Here is a 22,549-nt window from a genome sequence, read left to right as displayed (position 1 = left end):
TTCATGTAATGCTTACTGTTTTAGTTATTGGGGAATCGTACGGACACTTTGTTTGCATTTGCGTCGATATGGGTGTGATGCGCGATTTAAATTGCAGCAGCGCCCCCATCGCGACGCAATGCAATGATGCACTTGGCACTAAAACTGCGATGAGCACGTTTGGCTACGTACGGCGCGAAAGAAGTTCAGCATACATACAAAACACACTCCTCTTTAAATCAGGGTCGTGGTAACGCTATTTATCGACTGGAACTTGAAAATGCCATATTTGGAAGGGCGTATCAATTCAAAATAGGAGGTGCAACTTTCATCTTTGCTGCTATAAATGCCACACGTGAGTTTTGCTCAACTGCTATCATGCAAAATGTTATTTTGTATTCCCTCCTGGATTTCCATTGTACATTGTGCAGGTTGTTTTTTTACACATTTCTGTAGTATTATTATTTTATTTGCTAGTCATGTGGATACAGGTTCCCTGTTTTGTTCAAAACATCTCAACTAAACTATTTTTATTTTACCGAGCAATATAGCTATTTTTCGGAAGCGACTTGGCCACAAATTATTGCTCAACCAAGTCGCTTATCACGTGTAAATGTAGAGCAGCCAAATACTCTAAATGAGTGTTGTTTCTAAATGTGGAGGGAAAACCCGGAAGACCTGGAGAAAAATTCACGCGACCACTAGGGAGAATGTGCCAACTCCAAATGTACAGGCTTCAGGGTCGGGATTTGGATCGAACCCACGACCTCCTGCATACCAGGCGAGGTAGATAACATCTCACACGATAAGCCATTTCGTTGAGCTATCATTTGTGGCAACGTCGCTTCTGAAAAAGATCTAGAAAGCTCAGTAGACCTTGCCTGGTCAAGTGTAAAATATATAGTTTTCGATTTTTTTTTCAACACTGCTTGTAATGTGTGTGCACTAACAATTCGGGACGTGGTGAGTGTTTTTTTTTACTTGTACATCGCTGCTGCTCATTAATTTCTCTATTCGTGTACAGCTTTCCCTCGGTCTACGCAGTAGTAGTAGATGCGTTTCAAAAAGAGGGCGCATAGAGCGATACCTCCCGAGGAGCGCACACAGTACAAACAGTATACACAAAGTACACACACAGGACACACACAAAGTTGTCCCACGTCCGACCGCATAGCCGCATATGAGTGAATTCAAACCGCATAATCGAGTGAAGTGTGGGTATAAATCGGTTAACCGCGTGTACGGCGCGAAGTCGCACGGACCGAACCCGCGGAGAGCGAGGGAAACCTGTATTCACGTGGTCTGATCCAGGAGGTTGCCCTCTATTGGACCGAGGGCTTCCGTGCAGCGTCGCCACGTGGCGTGAGTCGATTCACACCGGCGTTGGGTGGAGTTGGGGACACCACGAATCCGGCATAGCTACCTCGTGTACCGGCGGCCCATACGCCGGGATTTGGACAGGACCCACGCCAACCACGCTACGCGACTGGACGCCACGATTTTTACACAATTCGGGGGGAGAGGGTCACCGTTTGATTAGTATTTTCTGTCTCGTTTGTACAATTAGTATGCGTCCGACAAAGTTCTGACGAACCGACATCGGGTTAGGGAATATACCGCGGCACTAAATATCAAGGCTGCGTCCACGGATATCGAGTCAATTTACCGGGCATTGTAGGAGGAGGGGGAAGAACAGTTAAAGGTGAACTCGGTAGGTTTTATTTTGGAGGTCATGTCACGTGTTTGTGTTGGTCACGGTTGCTGCCAGGTGACACGCGTGCGGTGGTCGCGCCATCTCCAGCCCCAGGGGATTCCACGCTCCTGTCTGGCACTCGAATTGAGCGCCGGCGAAACCCACCAGTCCCTATCCCCCCAAAATCCCAGATCTAGCTCGCTTCCCTGTCGCAAAAACTGGAGCTCGTGGGTTGCACAACTCGACATCATTGCTGGCACTTGCTCTTGTTTCTTTGTCAGTTTCTAGGAATGTCACAACAGTCGAGGTCACTGGAGACATATTGACCAACAGCAGCGCTTGCCGTTTCAGCTTTCTAATTGGCCCTGCCAGATAGATGACATCTCTTTCAAAACCCCTACGGTTGGCAAACGTCGCACTCAAAACGCTTCCCATTTAGAGCCAAAGTAGCAACTGGATGTGTTTTTATTTTGCCAAAATGTGACATTTTGAAAACGCAGTGGTTCCTGCCGCCGTGCCGCGACACTGAACCGGCGACGTCTGGATCGCAGGTCCAGCGCGCCAACCATGACACCACCGTGGCAGCTCGCACGCACGCCGCGCGGAACACCAATTTGCGTTTATTCTCACAAAACCCTTTCAAAGAAATTGCAAACAACATTCGAAAGCCTTGCATCAAGGGAAGCTTTATTGCATATTGGTGGGGAAGTTACGTTGGTTTGAATTCCGCCCGAATTGCCATCGCGTGACATTAGAACGACGCTTCATTCCTGATGGCAAACGGGCTTTTTTGTGCAAAAATCACACGCGGCAGGCGTAAGCGGCGAGTGTTCTCGCGGGAGTGGCGGCGCAGGCTGGGGCTCAGTAGCTGGACCTGAGCAGGATGCAGATCATGCTCATGAGCTTCTCAAGACCGGCATCGCCTGGCAGGACGGTGTCGACAATGACCGCGGCCAGCACCTGGGAAGAGATCGCACACAACAACAGTTGCTTGGGGCTCAAAATCGACTCCGCCACTCGCCGTGTGTCAACCGCCAACGAGCGTGGCACTGCGTGCGTTTCTCATTGCAATGGTTCTCGGCGTTCTTGCTGCTGTCGTGTGCCGCGGTGATATTTGCGACGTTGTCTGCGTGTATCGAGGTCATTTGGGTCATCCAAAAGCCTATGTGGTGGTCGGTGCCCAGACCCGGCACGGCATGGGGAGGTGCTTATCCAGGAATGCATTGGCAGAGGCTAAAAATTACCACAATGAACACCGTCATTATGTGGCTGTCATACAGCTGCTTCGATGTTATGTACACAAAGTGGCTGCTTGTCACATAAAAGTGTACCGGTGCACACGCACCTCCGATTAGCACGGTTGGCAACGTACGGTGCGAAAGAAGTTCAGCATGCATACATTGTACAATACTTTAACATGGCACGGCGGGACCGGTAGGGCTCAAAACATTGAAATTATTTCAAATTCGTGCACTCTGTACGAACGTGCTTGGCCTGACGTCTGCTGGCACGAGAGGCGCCACTCACATTCACCGCGAGAGAACCAACATTACAATTATCGAACGCAGATGATCGTACAAAATGTATCGAATATCAAAAGGGCGGTGGAATCATTTACGGGCCTAACGGGCAACGTCTCAACTCGAATTAGAACGCCAGCGCGTGCCCCCCCCCACCCCCAAATGGGCTAACAACCGCTCCATAGCCAGCAGACACCGCATCTCCGATTAGCACGGTTGGCTACGTACGGTGCGAAAGAAGTTAAATGTATTAAAAATGAGACAAACATCCCCCGTATAGCCTTAACAGACTGTAGGGGCAAGTGCTGTTAGCGAGCACCTATGAAGGCCAGCACGGCACACGTGGGGGTGGGTTTCCAGCACCACGCCCGGCCGCCTTTGTCTCCCCAGTGGCTACGTCTACACACCGCACCAGGTACTCATTTGAGGCTGAGTAGACCTAGGGGAGGCCCAGGACCGTTTCAAATAATCGTCACCGTGGTGTTGGCCGTGAGCGGGAATCGAACCCGGGTGGCCTGGTTCGTAGAGCAGCATAGCGCTAACCGCTACACCACCGGTCCCCACACACACGCACACACACAGCCAGCAATTGCCCCGTTGTGGCGCCTGCGTCCGTTACCTTGAAGTACTGGGGGTCGACCTGGAAGCTCTTGGCGTGCTTGCTGCTCAGCTCATTGAGCTTCAGGCTCATCTTCTCGGTGTCGTCCATGGCCACCACGGCGTCGTTGACGGCGTTGATGATCCTCTCGGCGTGCCAGCGCACGTCCATGGACTTCTTGAGCTGGTCGGCAGAGGTCAGCCCCTGGAACTTGGGGAAGAACTCCTGAGCGGCGGGGTTGCTGGTGAAGAACCTGTCGCGAACGATCGAGGGACGAGTCTGTGAATTTGAATTCAGCCGCTACTCGGACCCGTAGGGGGGAGTTACTCAACTAACAACGAAACTTGTTTTTTTACCGGGTAATGGCCCACTGAGTTATACAGCTGGTTTTCATAAGCGACCTGGCTATCACAAATGCATCGCACCAACGAAGTGGCTTGTCACGTGGGCATTTATCGCAGCCACATACTCCTAAACGCGTGTTGATTCTAAATGTGTGTGGGGGGGGGGGGGGGGAACCCGGAGGACCCGAAGATAAATCTGTGCGACCACAGGAAGAACATGCAAACTCCAAATATACAGGCGTCAGGGTCGAGATCGGAATCGAGCCCACGACGTCCTGTATACCAGGCGAGGTAGGTAACATCTTGCCACCGTGGTGCCCGAGTTAGAACAAACACGGTTATGGCTACGTTGGTGCGAGTCTTTGTCAACAAAAGAGAGGATTGATGTAAATATATACATACAAAATACAGCAGTGTCCACATGTTGGCTATGCAGCTGAAGAAAACATATATCAGCATAGTAGCGATGATGCAAACAAATATAAATACTGATGTCCAATGCAGAATGGTCATTGCCCGAAACGTCACCTGTTTTTATGTTATTGACAAATGTGAGTTTTTTTGTTAAATGTGGCTGTGCATCGCTGCCAAAGCAGCATCGCCAAATAATGTTTAAAGATAAATATTGATAACTTGCAAAAAGTTCTAAATGTTTATTATTATCATAATACAAGTGCCCTTCGTAAAGAAGCAACACATCAGAATGGCATCAGTAGTTTTCATTCCCCCGCAGCTACAATCTTTAACTTTAAATGAATAAAAGTTAAGTCGTAATATAAGAATAGGTTTTACCCTTTCTGGCAATAAAACAGGTGTTAAGGTGTTAAAAGACCTAACAGAAACCTTTTTTTTTCGCATGTTCACCACAACGACCGTGTGTGATTAATGCAGGCGTGATTCTTTGCAAAAGGTTTCTGTTTGGTGTTTCAACATCTTAACACCAACTGTTTTATTGCCAGAAATGGCAAAGCCTGTCCTTATAGTTAGATACGGTCAAGAAAGGTCCCATAATAAAGTTAAGTCGTCCACTACATAACGAAAACAAATTGTGGATGGTAAGAATTCATCAACACGGATGACAAGAGTTAAGACCATTCGTGACATTCAAGGTGTGTCTGTCTGTGTTGCGCCGTTGACTGCTCAAAGTGGAAAGAGATCCTTACTTGATCAGGATGTCCACGCCAGTGGACTGATACTTGGCATACACGGGGGCCCAGGCGGTGCGGATGGTGGCCTTCTCAGCGGCCGTCAGCGCCGGGACACTTCCAGAGTCGACAATCGGCATGGTTGGTGATTACTTTTGGACGTTATCAGCGATGATGATCCTGTGCAGGGAGGTTGTCGTGATGGAGCTACTCGTTTGAGAACCTCCTTATATATCAATTTTTTGCAGCATTTGCACAATGCCATGGTGTTGATAATGTGAAATTATTGCACATTTGTAACTGGACAGAGTGTTCTATTGAAAGTGTGATGACATTTTTTTGGCGGGCTAAAGAGCTGGACAATCGCCAATACTTTTAAAGAATTGTAGCCGATGCCAAAGCGTATGTCGTAAATACAGTATATTCAAATGTGCACGAGTGCATATAACCCAATTTCAACTCTTCATATGTTCTGCTATGATACGTACTGCAATAAATTTTCACTGTCCATATCAACATTTCAGTTTGTCCGTGGCGATTAAAAAATCCCACCCCAGTTTGTTTTATCTGCTAGAAAACTACCCAAGTCTGTTATTGGCTGCCAGTTGTTGAAATTTTTAATTCATTGGTCGTCATCCGTTAGTTTTGTGTACGGTGATATGGCCATACCCCGGTATACGGCCAGGATGCGTTCCTGAAAACCAAAAACGTCAATCAAAACTACTTAAATCGAAGAACAGAGATGTGAAATGGTGGATCGTAACGCGGTGCAGTGCCTATTCAGAGGATGCTCAGTTACCCATTTATTTTGTAAAACCATCGGTGTGAAAAAGTGTATATTATTGCTATATTGTCTATTAAACTACAAGTATGATTACTAGTTGTGTATCATATATTAAAATTTGTTTATACTCGCTAGTAATTACATCCCAGCGAATTAAATCCCAGCGAAACGTCGTATTCAAATTGTGAATCTTGTGGATTTACTTTCCAACACGCCGGTGTGCTGAAGTAATAACCAACTGGCGCGTTGTTTACGTGACAAACCTTCCTGGCTGTGTCGGGTGGTGGAGGGTTACGACACATTCATACTTACGCGACCTAACCCAAAAACCTTTGTTATTATGAATAATATTCGTCGCGAAATCCTACGTGTTAAACGCATTCTCATTGTGTAATGCGTTCACGCGATCTCCTTGCGAGTCCACGAGAGGACGCTACATTCGCCACGGATGGAGACGGTGATGGTCGCGATGAAACGCAGAGTAAGTGCCCTCTGCTGACCTTTCCTGGCACCGCTCTGCGAATGCGGGAAGCAGGAGACACGTGGGCTCGCCATCGTCTTCGGTTGTGCGGTGGCGTCGGGGCATGCGCTGTGCGGATTGGTTGCCCTGCACGTGCTGGATGAGGAGCCTGCCCGGTGGCTCTGGGAACGTGTGGGCTCATGTCAGAGGTCGCAAACGGGTTTTAATTCGGTACCCGTACCCGGCCGCACCAGGGTCGCAAATGGGTACCCGTACCCGTTCCCTACCCGTACCCTACCCGAAATGAGTGACAAACGGTTACTCACCAGTGACTCACGGCCTACCCGTACCCGGCCACACCAGGGTCGCAAACGGGTACCCGTACCCGTACCTGGCCGGGTACGGGTAGCCGGGTATCGGGTAGGGTACGGGTATCGGGTACCCGGTTGCGACCTCTGGCTCATGTCCACTCAAATTGTAGATGTGGATTTACTCTCCAACACACCAGTGGGCTGAGCTAGCAACTGAACGGCGCGTCTTGTTTACGTTACAAACCTTCCTCGCTGTGTCGGGTGGTGGAGCGTTACGACACATTTATACTTACGCGATCTAACCCCAAAAACCTTTGTTTATGAACATGTATTTATTTATCTGTAAATATTTTGTAAATGTATCTGGTGTTTTGACTGTGGGAATTCGCGTGAAATGGCATTCACGAAATAAATATTGTGCCACACAAGCAACTCCCTTGTATTGTATTACAACAGCGAATAGTATGTATGTTGAACTTCTTTCGCACCGTACGTAGCCAATCGTGCTAATCGGAGGTGCGAGGGAAGGACAACAACCTCGACACATCGCTCCATAGGTGAGGAACCCTTTTATTACGTACTCATCACGGTTGGCTACGTACGGTGCGAAAGAAGTTCAACACATGTCAAATATGACTTTCGAAACATTTGAACGGGCAATCAAATAACTTTTGGACCGACTTATTTTGAATTTGATACTAAGGGGTCGTCCATAAATGACGTCACGCGATTTTGGACGATTTTTGACCCCACCCCCTAGTCACACGGCGTCACAAAAAGTTAGACCCCCCCTCAAATATGGCGTCACAAAGCTTTGCCCCCCCCCCCAAATAAAACATGCTTCAAATCGCTTTAAACTATTGTCATTATAGTGCGTATTTAATGTGGCGCTGCACTCTGATGTTGTAGGAGAAAACATTTTTAATAAAACAAAAAGTCTATTTCATTAAGTAGAACGTGTTGTCTATATTTATTTAAAGTTGCGCATTTTTATGTGACGTCACATTTCTCACCCCCCCGTCGTCACACATCGTCACAAATGTCTGACCCCCCCCCCCACCTCCTAGGTGCGTGACGTCATTTATGGACGACCCCTAACTCTTGTACCAAGACCTTTTGTTCGATTTTGTGAATTGAGCCAGGGACGTTTGGGCATTCAAGAGGAGCAGGCAACTTGGCTCAATTCTTAAGATCGAATGAAACAACCAAAACGTGTTGGTACAAGAGTCTGTGGAATTTAGTGAACTTTTGTAATATATCTCTTTCGTCACATTTACACTCAACGGACACCGAGATGGCGAATCGTGAACGTTCACGTGCCAGTGTTATGGGCAAGCGTCGGGGCTGGCAAATTCAGTGTTCGGGGCCAGCGTCTGGGCTGGCGATTCAGTGTTAGGGGCCAGCGTCTGGGTTGGCGATTCAGTGTTAGGGGCCAGAGTCGGGGTTGGGTATTCAGTGTTAGGGGCCAGCGTCTGAGCTGGCGATTCAGTGTTAGGGTCCAGAGTCGGGGTTGGGGATTCAGTGTTAGGGGCCAGCGTCTGAGCTGGGGATTCAGTGTTCGGGGCCAGAGTCGGGCTTGCGATTCAGTGTTAGGGGCCAGTGCCTGAGCTGGCGATTCAGTGTTAGGGGCCAGCGTCTGAGCTGGCGATTCAGTGTTCGGGGCCAGAGTCGGGCTTGCGATTCAGTGTTAGGGGCCAGCGTCTGAGCTGGCGATTCAGTGTTAGGGGCCAGCGTCTGAGCTGGCGATTCAGTGTTAGGGACCAGCGTCTGGGCTGGCGATTCAGTGTTAGGGGCCAGCGTCTGAGCTGGCGATTCAGTGTTAGGGGCCAGCGTCGGGGCTGACGATTCAGTGTTAGGGGCCAGCGTCGGGGTTGGGGATTCAGTGTTAGGGGCCAGCGTCGGGGCTGGCGATTCAGTGTTAGGGGCCAGCGTCGGGGCTGGCGATTCAGTGTTAGGGGCCAGCGTCGGGGCTGGCAAATTCAGTGTCAGGGGCGAGCGTCAGGGCTGGCGATTCAGTGTTAGGGGCCAGCGTCTGGGCTGGCGATTCAGTGTTAGGGGCCAGTGCCTGAGCTGGCGATTCAGTGTTAGGGGCCAGCGTCGGGGCTGGCGACTGCCTCGGTGCGGAAATAGGAATTGAGACGGGGGTGTTTGTGTTGAGTTGAAATAAAAAAAAAGATTGCGCACACACAAGGTGTGATCATTTCGGACCCAGGAACGCAACCCTATTTTTCCTGCAATTATTTGTCGAACGCGGTTTTGCCAAACACGGCATTTTCCAGGAACGTAACCCCCCACGCTGGGCGAGGTCTGGCAGTAACAGCACACAGTGTTTTGCGAATGCAATCATCCAAGTTCACAAACACAGATCCCACGTGCTACTGATCGGATGGAAATGTCTTTATTCCACGTTTCACGCACAACGCGCTTTAGTTACAACACATCGGGGAAACGCTGCGAACGGCAAATTTCAGAAGCCTATCGGTATTGAATCTTTAGCAACTTTTCCGAGGTCGTAGGAAGGGAGGTTGATGCGGTTTAATAGGCAAACTTGAGCAGGATCACCACCTGGCTCAGGAACTTATCAACAGCATCCTTCGCATCGCCACTCTTGACAACTGCGTCGGAAATGACTCCAGCCAGAACCTGCGGAGCAGAGCGCGTTTTGGCAGAGAATTACAATCCGACATTGCAGATTACGACAGTTGAGAGAGAAAAAAACCTTGCACGGCGATCTGCATACAATCTTCTAGTTTAACGCGTAGGCTTTCGCGACCAAAATTGTTCATAATAGAGGTTGCTAATATTGTGGGTGTACTCTCTAACACGCACCGGTGTACTGAACTGGTAACGAATTGGCACGTTTTAGTTTACGTGACGAACCCTTGCTAATTTTCTGTGCCAGGTGGTGGCGGGTTTAACGACACATTTGTATTGACGCGATCTAAACCAAACACATCCATTATGCAATTTTCTACTCGGACACACAAATGTGCAAATGTTGACAAATGTGGTCTCATTGGAAGTTTGAAGGTTACAGGATAATTAGTTTGCTTGGCCTTAGACCTTCAAGAAATAAAAATGTATCGTAATGCATAAAGTTAACGGATGTAAAACAACTAAGTTGTTGGTTCTGCAATTTTAAGTAGTTTAGCAGATTAACGCCCCTTTTTTGGCTATTTGGACTACTCTTGACATCTTGTAATATGTAGGAGGATACCCACACTTTATACCTCGCTGCATGCGACCTGCCGATCCACTAAAAATGTATCCATTTTATTCCGCTGAGTGGATAGAGGCGGGGTATGGGGAATTTTAAGAGATATCCCCGTTGTATCAACTGTTAATTCTTTAAACTGTATCTTCGCAAAGATGACAAACACTGGTTTTAAAATTCCACCCAGGGAGTGCCTGCTGCCTGCGGTTGAAAACGTCGCGGAATATTTGGCCGTGCAACAAAAATAAAACGCGTGTCTCGCATTGGCTGCGAGGAGGCCATTCGTTGTTACCTTGAAGTACTGGGGGTCCACGTTCAACTCCTGGGCATGCTTCTTGCTCAGGCCCTTGAGCTTCAGGCTCAGCTTCGCGGGTTCGTCCAGGGCCACCACGGCGTCGTTGACGGCGTTGATGATCCTCTCGGCGTGCCAGCGCACGGCGGGAGACTTCTTGAGCTGGTCGGCCGAGTCGAGCCCCTTGAACTTGGGGAAGAAGTCCTGCACGCCGGGGTTGTCACTGAAGAACCTGTCGTACAAATAGAAGCACAGTGCAGTGTATCAATAAATCAACAACAACAACAACAACATTAAAACCTTGGTCCAATCCTGACTTCAATGGTGGCATTTTTCCGATGTAAATTTTTCAATGTCCCCTTGTTTTATCTGGGCTGCCACTGGGTACACACGAAGATGATGATAATAACAATAATAATAATACACGTAACCTACAGGTCTGACAATGTAACGAATGCTGTGGCTTGCTTAGCCTCAACGTACTTCTTGCTCGGCGCATTGCTAACGATGGGACCAATCAATCTCTGTCATACAAATGAACAAGTAGTTGCTGCACCATGCATCTGATCCTGACGAGCCGAGTCAGGACATTTGTGAGAATCGCAAATGCCGTAATTCTCTTGTAAGCCATATTCTGATGACGATTACTTGTGTTGCGATCGAAACGTCGTAGTTTTTTTGTTATTTTTTTGTAATTTTCTTTGAACCTATCTACGTGACTTTACCGAAAGACCCAAGCATATGCATTCCCGCAGTCACGAAAGCTTTAAGTCAAGATTTCTCTTGTAAACCCTCGAAGTAAAAGCACGGTTCATGAAAAGGGTACTTTGCTCAGCGCCACTGCACAGACTTACTTCACCAGGATGTCCACGCCGGCCTCCTCGTACTTGGCGTACACGGGGGCCCAGGCGCTGACGACGAGGGACTTCTCCGCGGCGGAGAGCTCCCCAACGCTTCCAGAGTCGACAATAGGCATGGTAGTTGATGGGCAGATCAAGGGCAATTCCCCTGCAAAGGTCTGAAAATCGTTTGTCCCAAAACGCTTGCTTTGAAGTTGCTTATATATCGAATTTTATCGGTGTGTTTGTGAGTGGGTTGCTCAACTCGATTTACGCTCTTTTTTTGACGCTGCTGATTATGATGATAATGATGTACACAATCGCAACAATACTTAAAGTCAAGGGTCTCATATATCTAATGCAAATACAATTAGCAGAGTATGCATCTGGACTCCTCCTAAGCTGCGGTCATATAATTGCAGGTGACTTGTCAGTGAACAAAAAAATTTCGATATTGAAAAATTACAATGATACACTACTGATAGCGTCAAATGTTATCCACGATGTCAAAAGTTCGTCAAACGTCAGATAACGTCTTAGCTTTAGTGGATGATGAAATAACGAAGATAAAATTAAAGATAAAGTTCTATCGTGTTGAAATTATTGCTCTGCGGCACGTACACGCGACATTGTGACATGCGATGATTTTAAGGTCATCGTTTGGCGGTCTTAGGCGTTCCTAAGCAGCAATTGCATTGGGTTGATTGTATTTTAATATAGAAGACCTATAAAGGAACTTTATGTTAATGAACCATTACAAAAGTAACAATTTTAAATGCTTTCAACGTGTCAAACAAAATACCGTTGAACTTGTTTGAACTGCAGTATGTCGCGTCACGTGTTAGTCCCCATCATCAAATAGAATAACCTTTATGTATGAGACCTATTTATACGAATAATTCGCTAAGAGCCACACGGAGTGGAGTCGTGGTCCGTGGTTAGCGTATTGCTCTTCGTCGATGGGACACAAACAAACACATTTTGCTGGTATTGTTGCGATGGCAAAAACTCGAGTGAAAAAAGATACGTCTTCAAATGGGAAATAAAACTAATTGTGTGCAACAAACGTGATTAAACAGGCGTGTCGTTGTATAACACTTTCGTTAGTAGTCATATACGTACTACACTTTAAAATCCCTGAAGCAAGTTTCACCACCCGTGATGCTGCATTGCCCTCTGGCTCATGGACCCAGTGAACTCGTGCGGCCTCGGTTCAATTGCCAGCCATGGCTAACATCAGCCATACGAAAGAAGCAGTAATATCTGAACTGGTCACCCCAGATGCTAATTTACAGGTACCAGATTAATACGCTGCAAACATAATTTGTGTAGGATTTTTACCAGTTGCACTCAGCACTACGTGCTTACGCTACACGTATAGTCCAGTATGTTTTTATGTGTGTATATTTTTTTTCCTTTGCTAATGTAACACACACTCAGCATGCTCACGCACAACGAAAACGAATTTATTTACAACTGCTTTTTGTCTTTAGTTTGTTGTCCTTCCCCCGCACCTCCTATCAGCAGGGTTGGCTACATACGGTGCGAAAGAAGTTCAACATATAGTACACACAATGATATCCCTTACAGCATTGACAGAACTGTTGGGCCAAGTGCTGCTAGCGAGCACCTATGAAGGCCGACACGGCACACGAGGGGTGGGTGGCCAGCACCACGCCCGACCGCCTTTGTCTCGCCAGTGGCGATGTTTACACACGGCACCGGGTACTCATTTGAGGCTGAGTCGACCTAGGGGAGGCTCAGGACCGGTTCAGATAATCGTCACTGGGTGTTGGCCGTGAGCGGGTATCAAACCTGGGTCGCCGAGTTCATAGCGCACTGCGCTAACCGCTACACTACCGCTCCCCACACACACACGCGCACACACGGAGAGTGACTCAGCATCATTTAGTAAAATAACAAGGGTGTGGATGTCACGTAGAATTAGTTAAGCAAAGAGGGACGAGGGGATGGGGTGGGGGGGGTGATGATTTGGGACCCAGAGGATTTTCCAGGAACGTAACCCCCGCATTCGGCCAGGTCTGCCTGTGTAGTATTTGGGCTAGCGACAGCTGTAGTGAGTAAAGCTTCGACTGAGTAATGGAGAAAATAACGGAATGCTTGGGTACGTAAAAAAATTGGGTCTCTTCTTATTTTAGTAACAATTCATCCTGTGTAGAAAAACTACACAAGTCCTTATTTTAATTTTTTAAAAACGATCCCTATCCAATAGGGATCATTTTGGAGCCTGGTCTTGAGAGAGTGAAGTACAAATAATGCTCTCGATGTACCATATTCTTTATTGGATTGTTGCATTTTTGGTATCCAAGCTCGCACGGGTCTGCCACCATGTCAAGGAAAATTTTTAAAACGATAACATTTAATGTTTTCGATTCGCTATGTCGTATATGAAGTGTTTGTAACCTTAAAATGCAACACACGTGTTCTGTAATCCAGCACTGTGGAGGCGAGGGTTGGTGCATCGCACAAAATGTGAAACTCCCTTCCAGCAGGCGTCGTGGAGGTTGCCGTATATGATGGCTCGTTCGGACAAGGTGGTGGTACACGTACAGCAAGTGGACTAATCACCGTCTGTTTCTCTGTTGCACGCGGGGATAGGGTGTTGCCCCCTCGCGCAAGGCGTGGGTTTTTTTCTCGGATGGTCCGAATTTCTCCCAGGTGTCCAGTATAATGAACATTAACTGGCTGAAAAATACTCAAATAACAACAAATCCCAACGCATCAGGACGCAAAAAAGGTCATAGAACTAGGCGTAATCAAATGCGAGGAAAACATTTCTCCCAAGACCGCCAAAATGTCGTCAAATAACCCCCACGACAGGTTCAGCAGTGGCTGTGCATGTGCAAAATACCGTACTGTGTTGCTATATATGTGCCGGACTATAACCTAGACTTTCAATGTAGACCTTAAGGAAAAAATGAACAAACAAACAATGTGAATTGCAGGGAAACTTTCTTTATTCCATGTTTCATGCACAACACGGTTTCGTTACCACATATCGGGAAAAAAGCATTGCATACAGCGTTAGCAGAAGCTACTTATTCTGTATCTTTATCAACTTGGTTGAGGAGGAAAGCGGAGGTCGTTGGATGGAGGTGCAGAGTCTTGGGCTGCGCTGCGGTTTAATAGGCGGACTTGAGCAGGATCACCACCTGGCTCAGTAACTTATCAACAGCAGCCTTCGCATCGCCACTCTTGACAACTGCGTCGGAAATGACTCCAGCCAGAACCTGCGGAGCAGAGCGCGTTTTACAGAGAATTACAATCCAACGATGCATATTACGACAGTTGTCAAAGTTCGCATGTCCATCTGAAATCTACTGGAACACGAATGTGCAAATGTGATCCCATTGGAAGCGACTTTTGGAAGGTTACACGACAATTAGTTTGCTTGTTTTGCCTTAGATCTTCAAGAAATTAAAACGTACGAGAATACATCGAGTCAACCACAGCAAATATTAAAACAGTTGGTGGTTCCCTGTACACCGGTGGGTGGACAGGTGGGGGAAATAAGAGACCTGTGTATTGTTTCAACTGATGAATATTAAAATTGATGTTTATCAAAGATGCTCAAATTGGTTTTGAAATTTCGTGGCGGAAAATTCTGCCACATTTTTTTTATGTTTTTGCACAGGACGTGAGGAGGGCAATAGTGTTACCTTGAAGTACTTGGGGTCCACGTTCAACTCGTGGGCGTGCTTCTGGCTCAGGGCCTTGAGCTGCAGGCTCTGCTTCGCAGGGTCGTCCAGGGCCACCACGGCGTCGTTGACGGCGTTGATGATCCTCTCGGCGTGCCAGCGCACGGCGGGAGACTTCTTGAGCTGGTCGGCCGAGTCGAGCCCCTTGAACTTGGGGAAGAAGGCCTGGGCCTCGGGGTTGGCGGCGAAAAATCTGTTGCACAAAAATAATTAAATATTACATGATAATAAAATATTTGAGAGAATCGCTAATACCGTAATTCTCCAAGAAATCGAGCTGTGCTTTGCTTCACCTGAAAGTTCTTGCTTGGTTACTTGCTATCAATGAGACCAATGTCTGTCATACAAATTAACAAGTAGTTCCTGCACTATGCATCTGATCCTGACGTGATGAGTCAGGACATTTGTGAGTATAGCTAATACCGTAATTCTCTTGTAAACCCTCGAAATAAAAGCACAGTTCATGAAAAGGGTTCTTTGCTCAGCGCCGCTGCACAGACTTACTTCACCAGGATGTCCACGCCGGCCTCCTCGTACTTGGCGTACACGGGGGCCCAGGCGCTGACGATGAGTGACTTCTCCGCGGCGGAGATCGCCCCAACGCTTCCAGAGTCGACAATAGGCATGGTAGTTGATGGGCAGATCAAGGCAGTCCTGCAAGGTCTGAAAATCGCTTGTGCCAGACACTTGCTTTGAGTTTCCTTATATACAGATGTGCAGGAGTGGGTTGCTCAACTTGCTTTCCACTTTTTTGACGATGCTGGTGATGTACCCTGTTGTGAAAATGTTTAGTCAAGCATCTAATGTGGCTCATGCAAATACAATGAACAAACTATGCACGTGGATTTCTAAAGTGCAGGAACATCGAGATGACTTATCAGTGGGAATTATGTTATTGAAAAATGCCACGATCAGTTATTGATAATATTTTTTAAATATCTTATCCACGAAGTTCAAATTGGTCAAACATAAGATAAAGCTAAGATACAATCAAATATCAGTGGTGATGAAATAGCAAGATTAAAAAAAATGTTCTGTCATGTTGAAAGTACTGCTCTTGCATGCAAACGCAATTGTGAAATGCGATGATTCTAAGGTCACCATTGCAGTGAATACTTTCTTAGTCTCGAAACTAATATATATTTTAATCCTTTGAATTAAGAAAAGTTTTCAATGCTGCCAACAAATAATTTGTTTTAATTGTCTTTGATCACATATGCCCGTGCACATCTTTAAATTCAAAGCCTTTATTTATAACAAGGTTTATAACTGGCGTGGTGGTTAGCGCTCCTAACTTAGTCCATGGGCCCAGCCCAAATATTTCACTTGTTAGTACCATTGAGATGGCAGAACTTGAGTCAAACCAACATCTTTGAATCACGAGTAAACTTCGTAATATTTTCCACCACCTGGTACCGAATTCTGCTCTGGCTCATTGAATTATTATAAATCCTGTGAGCTCAATTCATTTGCCAGCCATGGCTCACATCAGAACTGAATGATATCTGAATTGGTCAGTGGAATTCCAGTTTACAGGCGTAATGTAGCTCTCAGAGACTCCGTCTTGTCTTTTGTATATTTATTGAGAATAAAGTTCAATGACAACCCAACACGTAGCCGCGAGTGACTCCGTACACTTGGGCATTGACACCACTCTGTTCTGAGACAGAATAGCTCCCAGTCTCAAAACATCTGCAGACGGTGGAGTGACGACTCCGATCCCAGGCGACGGCGGCAGTTCCAGCCACACCAAACAGCCCCAAGCCTCCACTCACGCTGCTATTTACCCTTGCCCGTTCTGGCCACACCATATTCCTCAATCCTCCTCGCTGCGCCTGGCCCTGCCACTCACCATCCGCCATTGGATCCCGTCTCATTAACTCTAATTAGCATGTCCATTAGTAACCGTGGCTCCCGGGAGCAACACTGTCCTGCTATCGTTCCGCGCTTTCATTACACAGGTACTGGAAGGCATTCCCCGACTTACGAACACCCGACTTACGAACACTCCGCATTTCGAACGAGCTATTTATTTTTTGATCATCCGACGTTCGAACACGAACTCGCACTCGCGAATCGAAACGCGTAACTATTTGCTTCAGCGCAGGGATCATCCGCGACATGTACATGCAAACGTATATTTCTTAAATATTAGTTTAACTGTGCTTTCCTCTTTTGTTGAACCATGACCTGTTTTTATAACATTGACTGTATGCGCATTTAAATATGGTAAATTATTGTGTTCCGAATTACGAACCATTCTACTTACGAACGGGTCTCGGGAACGGACCCCGTTCGTAAGTCGGGGACTCTCCGATAGGTTGGCTGTAGTGCATACCCCATAAATTTACTAAATAATGCCCCTCCAAAATCTGTTAACGACTTGTTTCAAAAGGGCACTCAATTTAGGAATTGCTGACGGTTGTGCTTTTTAAAAACTATAAAAAAAACTATTCAAACTATTTTTTTTTTATTTTACCAGGTAAGGCCCACTGAGCTATGTAGCTTTTTTCAGAAGCGAGCTGGCCACATATGATCGCTAAACGACGTGGCTTATCACGTGAAATTAATTGCGGCCAAATTCTATAAACACATGTTTCTAAATGTGGAAGGAAAAACCGGATCACCAGGAGAAAAATCCACGAAGAGAACATGCACACTCCAAATATACAGCAGGCGTCAGGTTCAGGATGGAACCCACGACCTCCTGCATACCAGGCGAGGGAGTTCACATCTCGCCACCTCCTGATGGGTGGAGCATGGGGCAATTCAATCTGATTTTGCAATGCCGTTCGAGGGGTAGAGCCCATGGAAATTAAGGATAAGCCGAGGGGCGGTTGAGACCCTTTGGTAGCAGAAAAGGGAGATTAGTTAGACAAATGGGTTCGGTAAAAAAAGTTCCAGGCATACAAGAGGAGAGAATAGAAAGAGTTCCGGTCAGGAGTTCGCGGCGCGTTCCAAGTTGAAGCTCATGTGTATGTTTGTGCTTTGTTGACTGATGAAAACAGCCCATGCCTTACATATCTCGTGTTGACTCCTTTACACCACTATTAAATTAGCACTATTTGGTAATGCATTGCGGGCCTATTTGGCATATTAATGTTACGAGCTTTAATTACAATATATGTACCCATTTACCTTGACTTAGTGTATCACTAAACTACTGTAACATTGTCATAACCTGGCTGTGCTATATATTTATTCGGACGATTGCATTTTGTCGCTCTTCCATGTCTGTGTCTCCACATATGTTTGCCCAACTGTGTATACGCGATGAAACTCGCCGTACAGTTACTATACATATTATTTTTCATTGGATTGCATTTTGATGTACAGTACTCACAAAGTTCCGAACTCAGAAATTTTGGTGTCAAACTTTACTCTGCCGCCATGTCAGGAAAAAAATTCAAGATGAGTATTTATGATTACCGTAAATTTGGTCATCTTTTGTTTACGGCCTCGTATCAAAACGTTTATGGCCTCAAAATGTCCTGCCACCTATAGGACCCAACGTGTGCGGCCTGTTGCGGCCCACAGTGCGCAACCACTTGGGCTTGGGCCTCCCACCTGTCCTTCTGTCCCCCAAATCTCCCCTGGAGTCCCTGCAGTTGCTGGGGGAAATGCAAAGAGACAGGAGGGAACCTGGTGCTCCACCCCGTGAAGGCCGGGGATGAGTGAGAATATTTCAACTGATAGGGGTTGGACTGGGGGCTTGATGGCGGCATCCCGCGTGGCGGGACCCGTGTTGTTCTCCTGGCTGGAAGAACCTGGGGGGAAATGCAGTTAAATACTTAACAGTGACGCAGGGGTCTTTAGATATCTGGAAAATTGGTCAAAACATTGTCGTTCATTATTCGTACGTTTAATTCACAGAACCCATGTTGGGTCAGGAGAGGGGGTTGTGTAACTCGGTTGAAACAAAATGCAACAAAAGCGAGGATCCACACGCACCTGGGGGACTCGGAACTCCGTGGACTCGCGTGGCGGGTTGCATGCAACTTTGCCGGTGTTGTTGAGGGAAATTCATACCGTGTCAACCGATACGGTTTACCCCGCATTCTTCGTACAGGGAAATTTCAGTTTCCAGGTCCATACGGCGTACATCCGTTTCAATACGGGCAACAACATTTCTTGGACTATTTTTTGGACTATTTGCTCGTGTTTCTCCCCAGTGATGGGACTTTGTAGGATGAACGTTGAAATTTATAAGGGCACGGGGTGACCAATAAGGTGTGAATTGGTCTCTAAGGTTGGCACTGATAAGGGGTTGACATGTACGCACCTGGGGTACTCGAACTCCATGGACTAACATGGCAGGTTGCATGCAATTGTGCGGATGTGATTGTGGGAAATTGTTCCGTTGGTTTTTCTTGTCATACGTTGTTACCCTTATCCACCTTGCCATTCAAGGATGTTGGTGTTAATAAAGAGGTGTTATTGCGGCCGGGCTTCGTCTCTGGATTTCGTCCCGGGGGGTTGAGCGACGGAGGGACAGCGTGGTATGGCGCAATAGGTGGGGACTTTTACTTGGCACAAATACCTTGATTATTATTTTTTCTTCATGCACGAGCTAATTTTCATTGCTTGTTACAATGTCATCGGCACAATCTCACACGATTAATGTGTTCTCCATTTGTGTGAATTGCCTTTGTTTCTTCAAATTCAACTTTCACACACCGATTTATAAGTGTTTGTACCGTACCTTATTGCTAGCCTATGATCAAATCACGTGAAATGTGCCCGATCTCATCAAATCTCAGAAGCTTAACAAAATTGAGCCTAGATAGTGCCCTAATGGGTGACCATGCATAAAAGGAGTTATAGGCTGTAAAGGAATACGTGCTGGAGGTCAGAGTGCAGCAAACACAATTGTACTTCTATGATCCCCACCTTGACCAACTCATACTGAAAAGCGTGATGAAGCATCCTCAATCAACCCCCTTGAGAAGCTTTGTGTGGGGAGGTCCTCATTCACCAGTGGCTGTGCTTCGCACTACGTGTAGAGTGGGGAGCGGTAGTGTAGTAGTTTGCGCGCGGCCGGAGTTCTATTCCCGCCCACGGCCAACACCGGTAACAAATATTTGAACCGGTCCTGGGCCTCCGCTATGTCGACTCAGCCTCAAATGAGTAACTGGTGCAGTGTGTAAACACCGCCACTTGGGAGACGAAGGCGGCCGGGCGTGGTGTTGGACACCCACCCCTTCGTGCGCTGTGCCGGCCTTCATAGGCGTTCGCTAACAGCACTCCAAGAGTTTGTTACAGGCTAATTGGTGGATTTTTGTCTTATTGCCTTTGTGTAGGACACCAGCCCCATCAATAACCTCGACTGGTAATGTAGACCGTAAGGAACAAATGAACAAACAAGCAATGTGAATTGCAGAGAAAGTATTTTTATTCCATGTTTTATGCACAACACGGTTTCGTTACCCCATATTGGGAAAACATTGCGTACAGCGTTAGCAGAAGCGAATCAGGTTGCATCTTTATCAACTTGGTTGAAGAGGAAAGCGGAGGTCGTTGGATGGAGGTGCAGAGTCTTGGGCTGCGCTGCGGTTTAATAGGCGGACTTGAGCAGGATCACCACCTGGCTCAGGAACTTATCAACAGCAGCCTTCGCATCGCCACTCTTGACAACTGCGTCGGAAATGACTCCAGCCAGAACCTGCGGAGCAGAGCGCGTTTTACAGAGAATTACAATCCAACGATGCATATTACGACAGTTGGAACACTTTTCATGTCCATTTGCAATTTACTGGAAAACGAATGTGCAAATGTGATCCCATTGGAAGCGACTTTTGGAAGGTTACACGACAATTAGTTTGCTTGTTTTGCCTTAGATCTTCAAGAAATTAAAACGTACGAGAATACATCGAGTCAACCACAGCAAATATTAAAACAGTTGGTGGTTCCCTGTACACCGGTGGGTGGACAGGTGGGGGAAATAAGAGACCTGTGTATTGTTTCAACTGATGAATATTAAAATTGATGTTTATCAAAGATGCTCAAATTGGTTTTGAAATTTCGTGGCGGAAAATTCTGCCACATTTTTTTTATGTTTTTGCACAGGACGTGAGGAGGGCAATAGTGTTACCTTGAAGTACTTGGGGTCCACGTTCAACTCGTGGGCGTGCTTCTGGCTCAGTTCCTTGAGCTGCAGGCTCTGCTTCGCAGGGTCGTCCAGGGCCACCACGGCGTCGTTGACGGCGTTGATGATCCTCTCGGCGTGCCAGCGCACGGCGGGAGACTTCTTGAGCTGGTCGGCCGAGTCGAGCCCCTTGAACTTGGGGAAGAAGGCCTGGGCCTCGGGGTTGGCGGCGAAAAATCTGTTGCACAAAAATAATTAAATATTACATGATAATAAAATATTTGAGAGAATCGCAAATACCGTAATTCTCAAAGAAATCGAGCTGTGCTTTGCTTCACCTGAAAGTTCTTGCTTGGTTACTTGCTATCAATGAGACCAATGTCTGTCATACAAATTAACAAGTAGTTCCTGCACTATGCATCTGATCCTGACGTGATGAGTCAGGACATTTGTGAGAATCGCTAATACCGCAATTCTCTTGTAAACGCTCGAAGTAAAAGCACAGATCATGAAAAGGGTACTTTGCTCAGCGCCGCTGCACAGACTTACTTCACCAGGATGTCCACGCCGGCCTCCTCGTACTTGGCGTACACGGGGGCCCAGGCGCTGACGATGAGGGACTTCTCCGCGGCGGAGATCGCCCCAACGCTTCCAGAGTCGACAATAGGCATGGTAGTTGATGGGCAGATCAAGGCAGTCCTGAAAGGTCTGAAAATCGCTTGTGCCAGACACTTGCTTTGAGTTTCCTTATATACAGATGTACAGGAGTGGGTTGCTCAACTTGCTTTCCACTTTTTTGACGATGCTGGTGATGTACCCTGTTGTGAAAATGCTTAGTCAAGCATCTAATGTAGATCATGCAAATACAATGAACAAACTATGCACGTGGATTCATGAAGTGCAGGAACATCGAGATGACTTATCAGTGGGAATTATGTCATTGAAAAATGCCACGATCAGTTATTGATATTTTTGAAGTATGTTATCCACGAAGTTCAAATTGGTCAAGCATAAGATAAAGCTAAGATACAATCAAATATCAGTGGTGATGAAATAGCAAGATAAAAAAAATGTTCTGTCATGTTGAAAGTACTGCTCTTGCATGCAAACGCAATTGTGAAATGCGATGATTCTAAGGTCACCATTGCAGTGAATACTTTCTGAGTCTCAGGAACTAATATAAATTGTAATCCTTTGAATGAAGAAAAAAATTCAACGCTGTCAGCAAATCATTTGTTTTAATTATCTTGGATCACATATGCCCGTGCACATCTTTAAATTCAAAGCCTTTATTTATGACAAGGTTTATAACTGGCGTGGTGGTTAGCCCACTTCGCTTAGTCCATGGGCCCAGCCCAAATATTTCACTTGTTAGTACCATTGAGATGGCAGAACTTGAGTCAAACCAACATCTTTGAATCACAAGTAAACTATGCAATATTTTCCAGCACCTGGTACCGAATTCTGCTCTAGCTCATTGAATAATTGTAAATCCTGTGAGCTCAATTAAATTGTCATGCACGCCCGACTTACGAATCGTCAGACGGGGGAGTTCGCACTTGCGAA

General features: G+C 46.6%; 4 protein-coding genes across 4 annotated transcripts; all 4 read right to left on the bottom strand.

Moving 5' to 3' along the window:
* Window positions 1-2,339: 2,339 nt before the first annotated feature.
* On the bottom strand, window positions 2,340-5,479 carry LOC144940796 (globin-1). Its single transcript, XM_078867208.1, has 3 exons — window positions 5,298-5,479; window positions 3,812-4,043; window positions 2,340-2,632 (listed from the first exon to the last, which is right to left on the bottom strand). The coding sequence occupies exons 1-3, from the start codon at window positions 5,417-5,419 to the stop codon at window positions 2,534-2,536; spliced, it is 453 nt and encodes a 150-aa protein (XP_078723334.1). The 5' UTR covers window positions 5,420-5,479; the 3' UTR covers window positions 2,340-2,533.
* A 3,845-nt stretch (window positions 5,480-9,324) lies between these two features.
* On the bottom strand, window positions 9,325-11,342 carry LOC144940934 (globin-like). Its single transcript, XM_078867444.1, has 3 exons — window positions 11,195-11,342; window positions 10,341-10,572; window positions 9,325-9,477 (listed from the first exon to the last, which is right to left on the bottom strand). Exons 1-3 carry the CDS (start codon window positions 11,314-11,316, stop codon window positions 9,370-9,372), a joined length of 462 nt encoding a protein of 153 aa, XP_078723570.1. The 5' UTR covers window positions 11,317-11,342; the 3' UTR covers window positions 9,325-9,369.
* A 2,808-nt stretch (window positions 11,343-14,150) lies between these two features.
* LOC144940933 (globin-1-like) lies at window positions 14,151-15,566 on the bottom strand. The gene is made up of 3 exons (XM_078867443.1): window positions 15,403-15,566; window positions 14,860-15,091; window positions 14,151-14,430 (listed from the first exon to the last, which is right to left on the bottom strand). Exons 1-3 carry the CDS (start codon window positions 15,522-15,524, stop codon window positions 14,323-14,325), a joined length of 462 nt encoding a protein of 153 aa, XP_078723569.1. The 5' UTR covers window positions 15,525-15,566; the 3' UTR covers window positions 14,151-14,322.
* A 4,753-nt stretch (window positions 15,567-20,319) lies between these two features.
* Window positions 20,320-21,688, bottom strand: LOC144940932 (globin-1-like). Its single transcript, XM_078867442.1, has 3 exons — window positions 21,533-21,688; window positions 20,990-21,221; window positions 20,320-20,560 (listed from the first exon to the last, which is right to left on the bottom strand). The coding sequence occupies exons 1-3, from the start codon at window positions 21,652-21,654 to the stop codon at window positions 20,453-20,455; spliced, it is 462 nt and encodes a 153-aa protein (XP_078723568.1). The 5' UTR covers window positions 21,655-21,688; the 3' UTR covers window positions 20,320-20,452.
* Window positions 21,689-22,549: the final 861 nt, after the last annotated feature.

This window comes from Lampetra fluviatilis, chromosome 23 (genome assembly GCF_964198595.1).
Source record: "Lampetra fluviatilis chromosome 23, kcLamFluv1.1, whole genome shotgun sequence".
Classification (NCBI taxonomy): domain Eukaryota; kingdom Metazoa; phylum Chordata; class Hyperoartia; order Petromyzontiformes; family Petromyzontidae; genus Lampetra; species Lampetra fluviatilis.
This window is presented reverse-complemented; position numbering and strand designations above follow the sequence as displayed.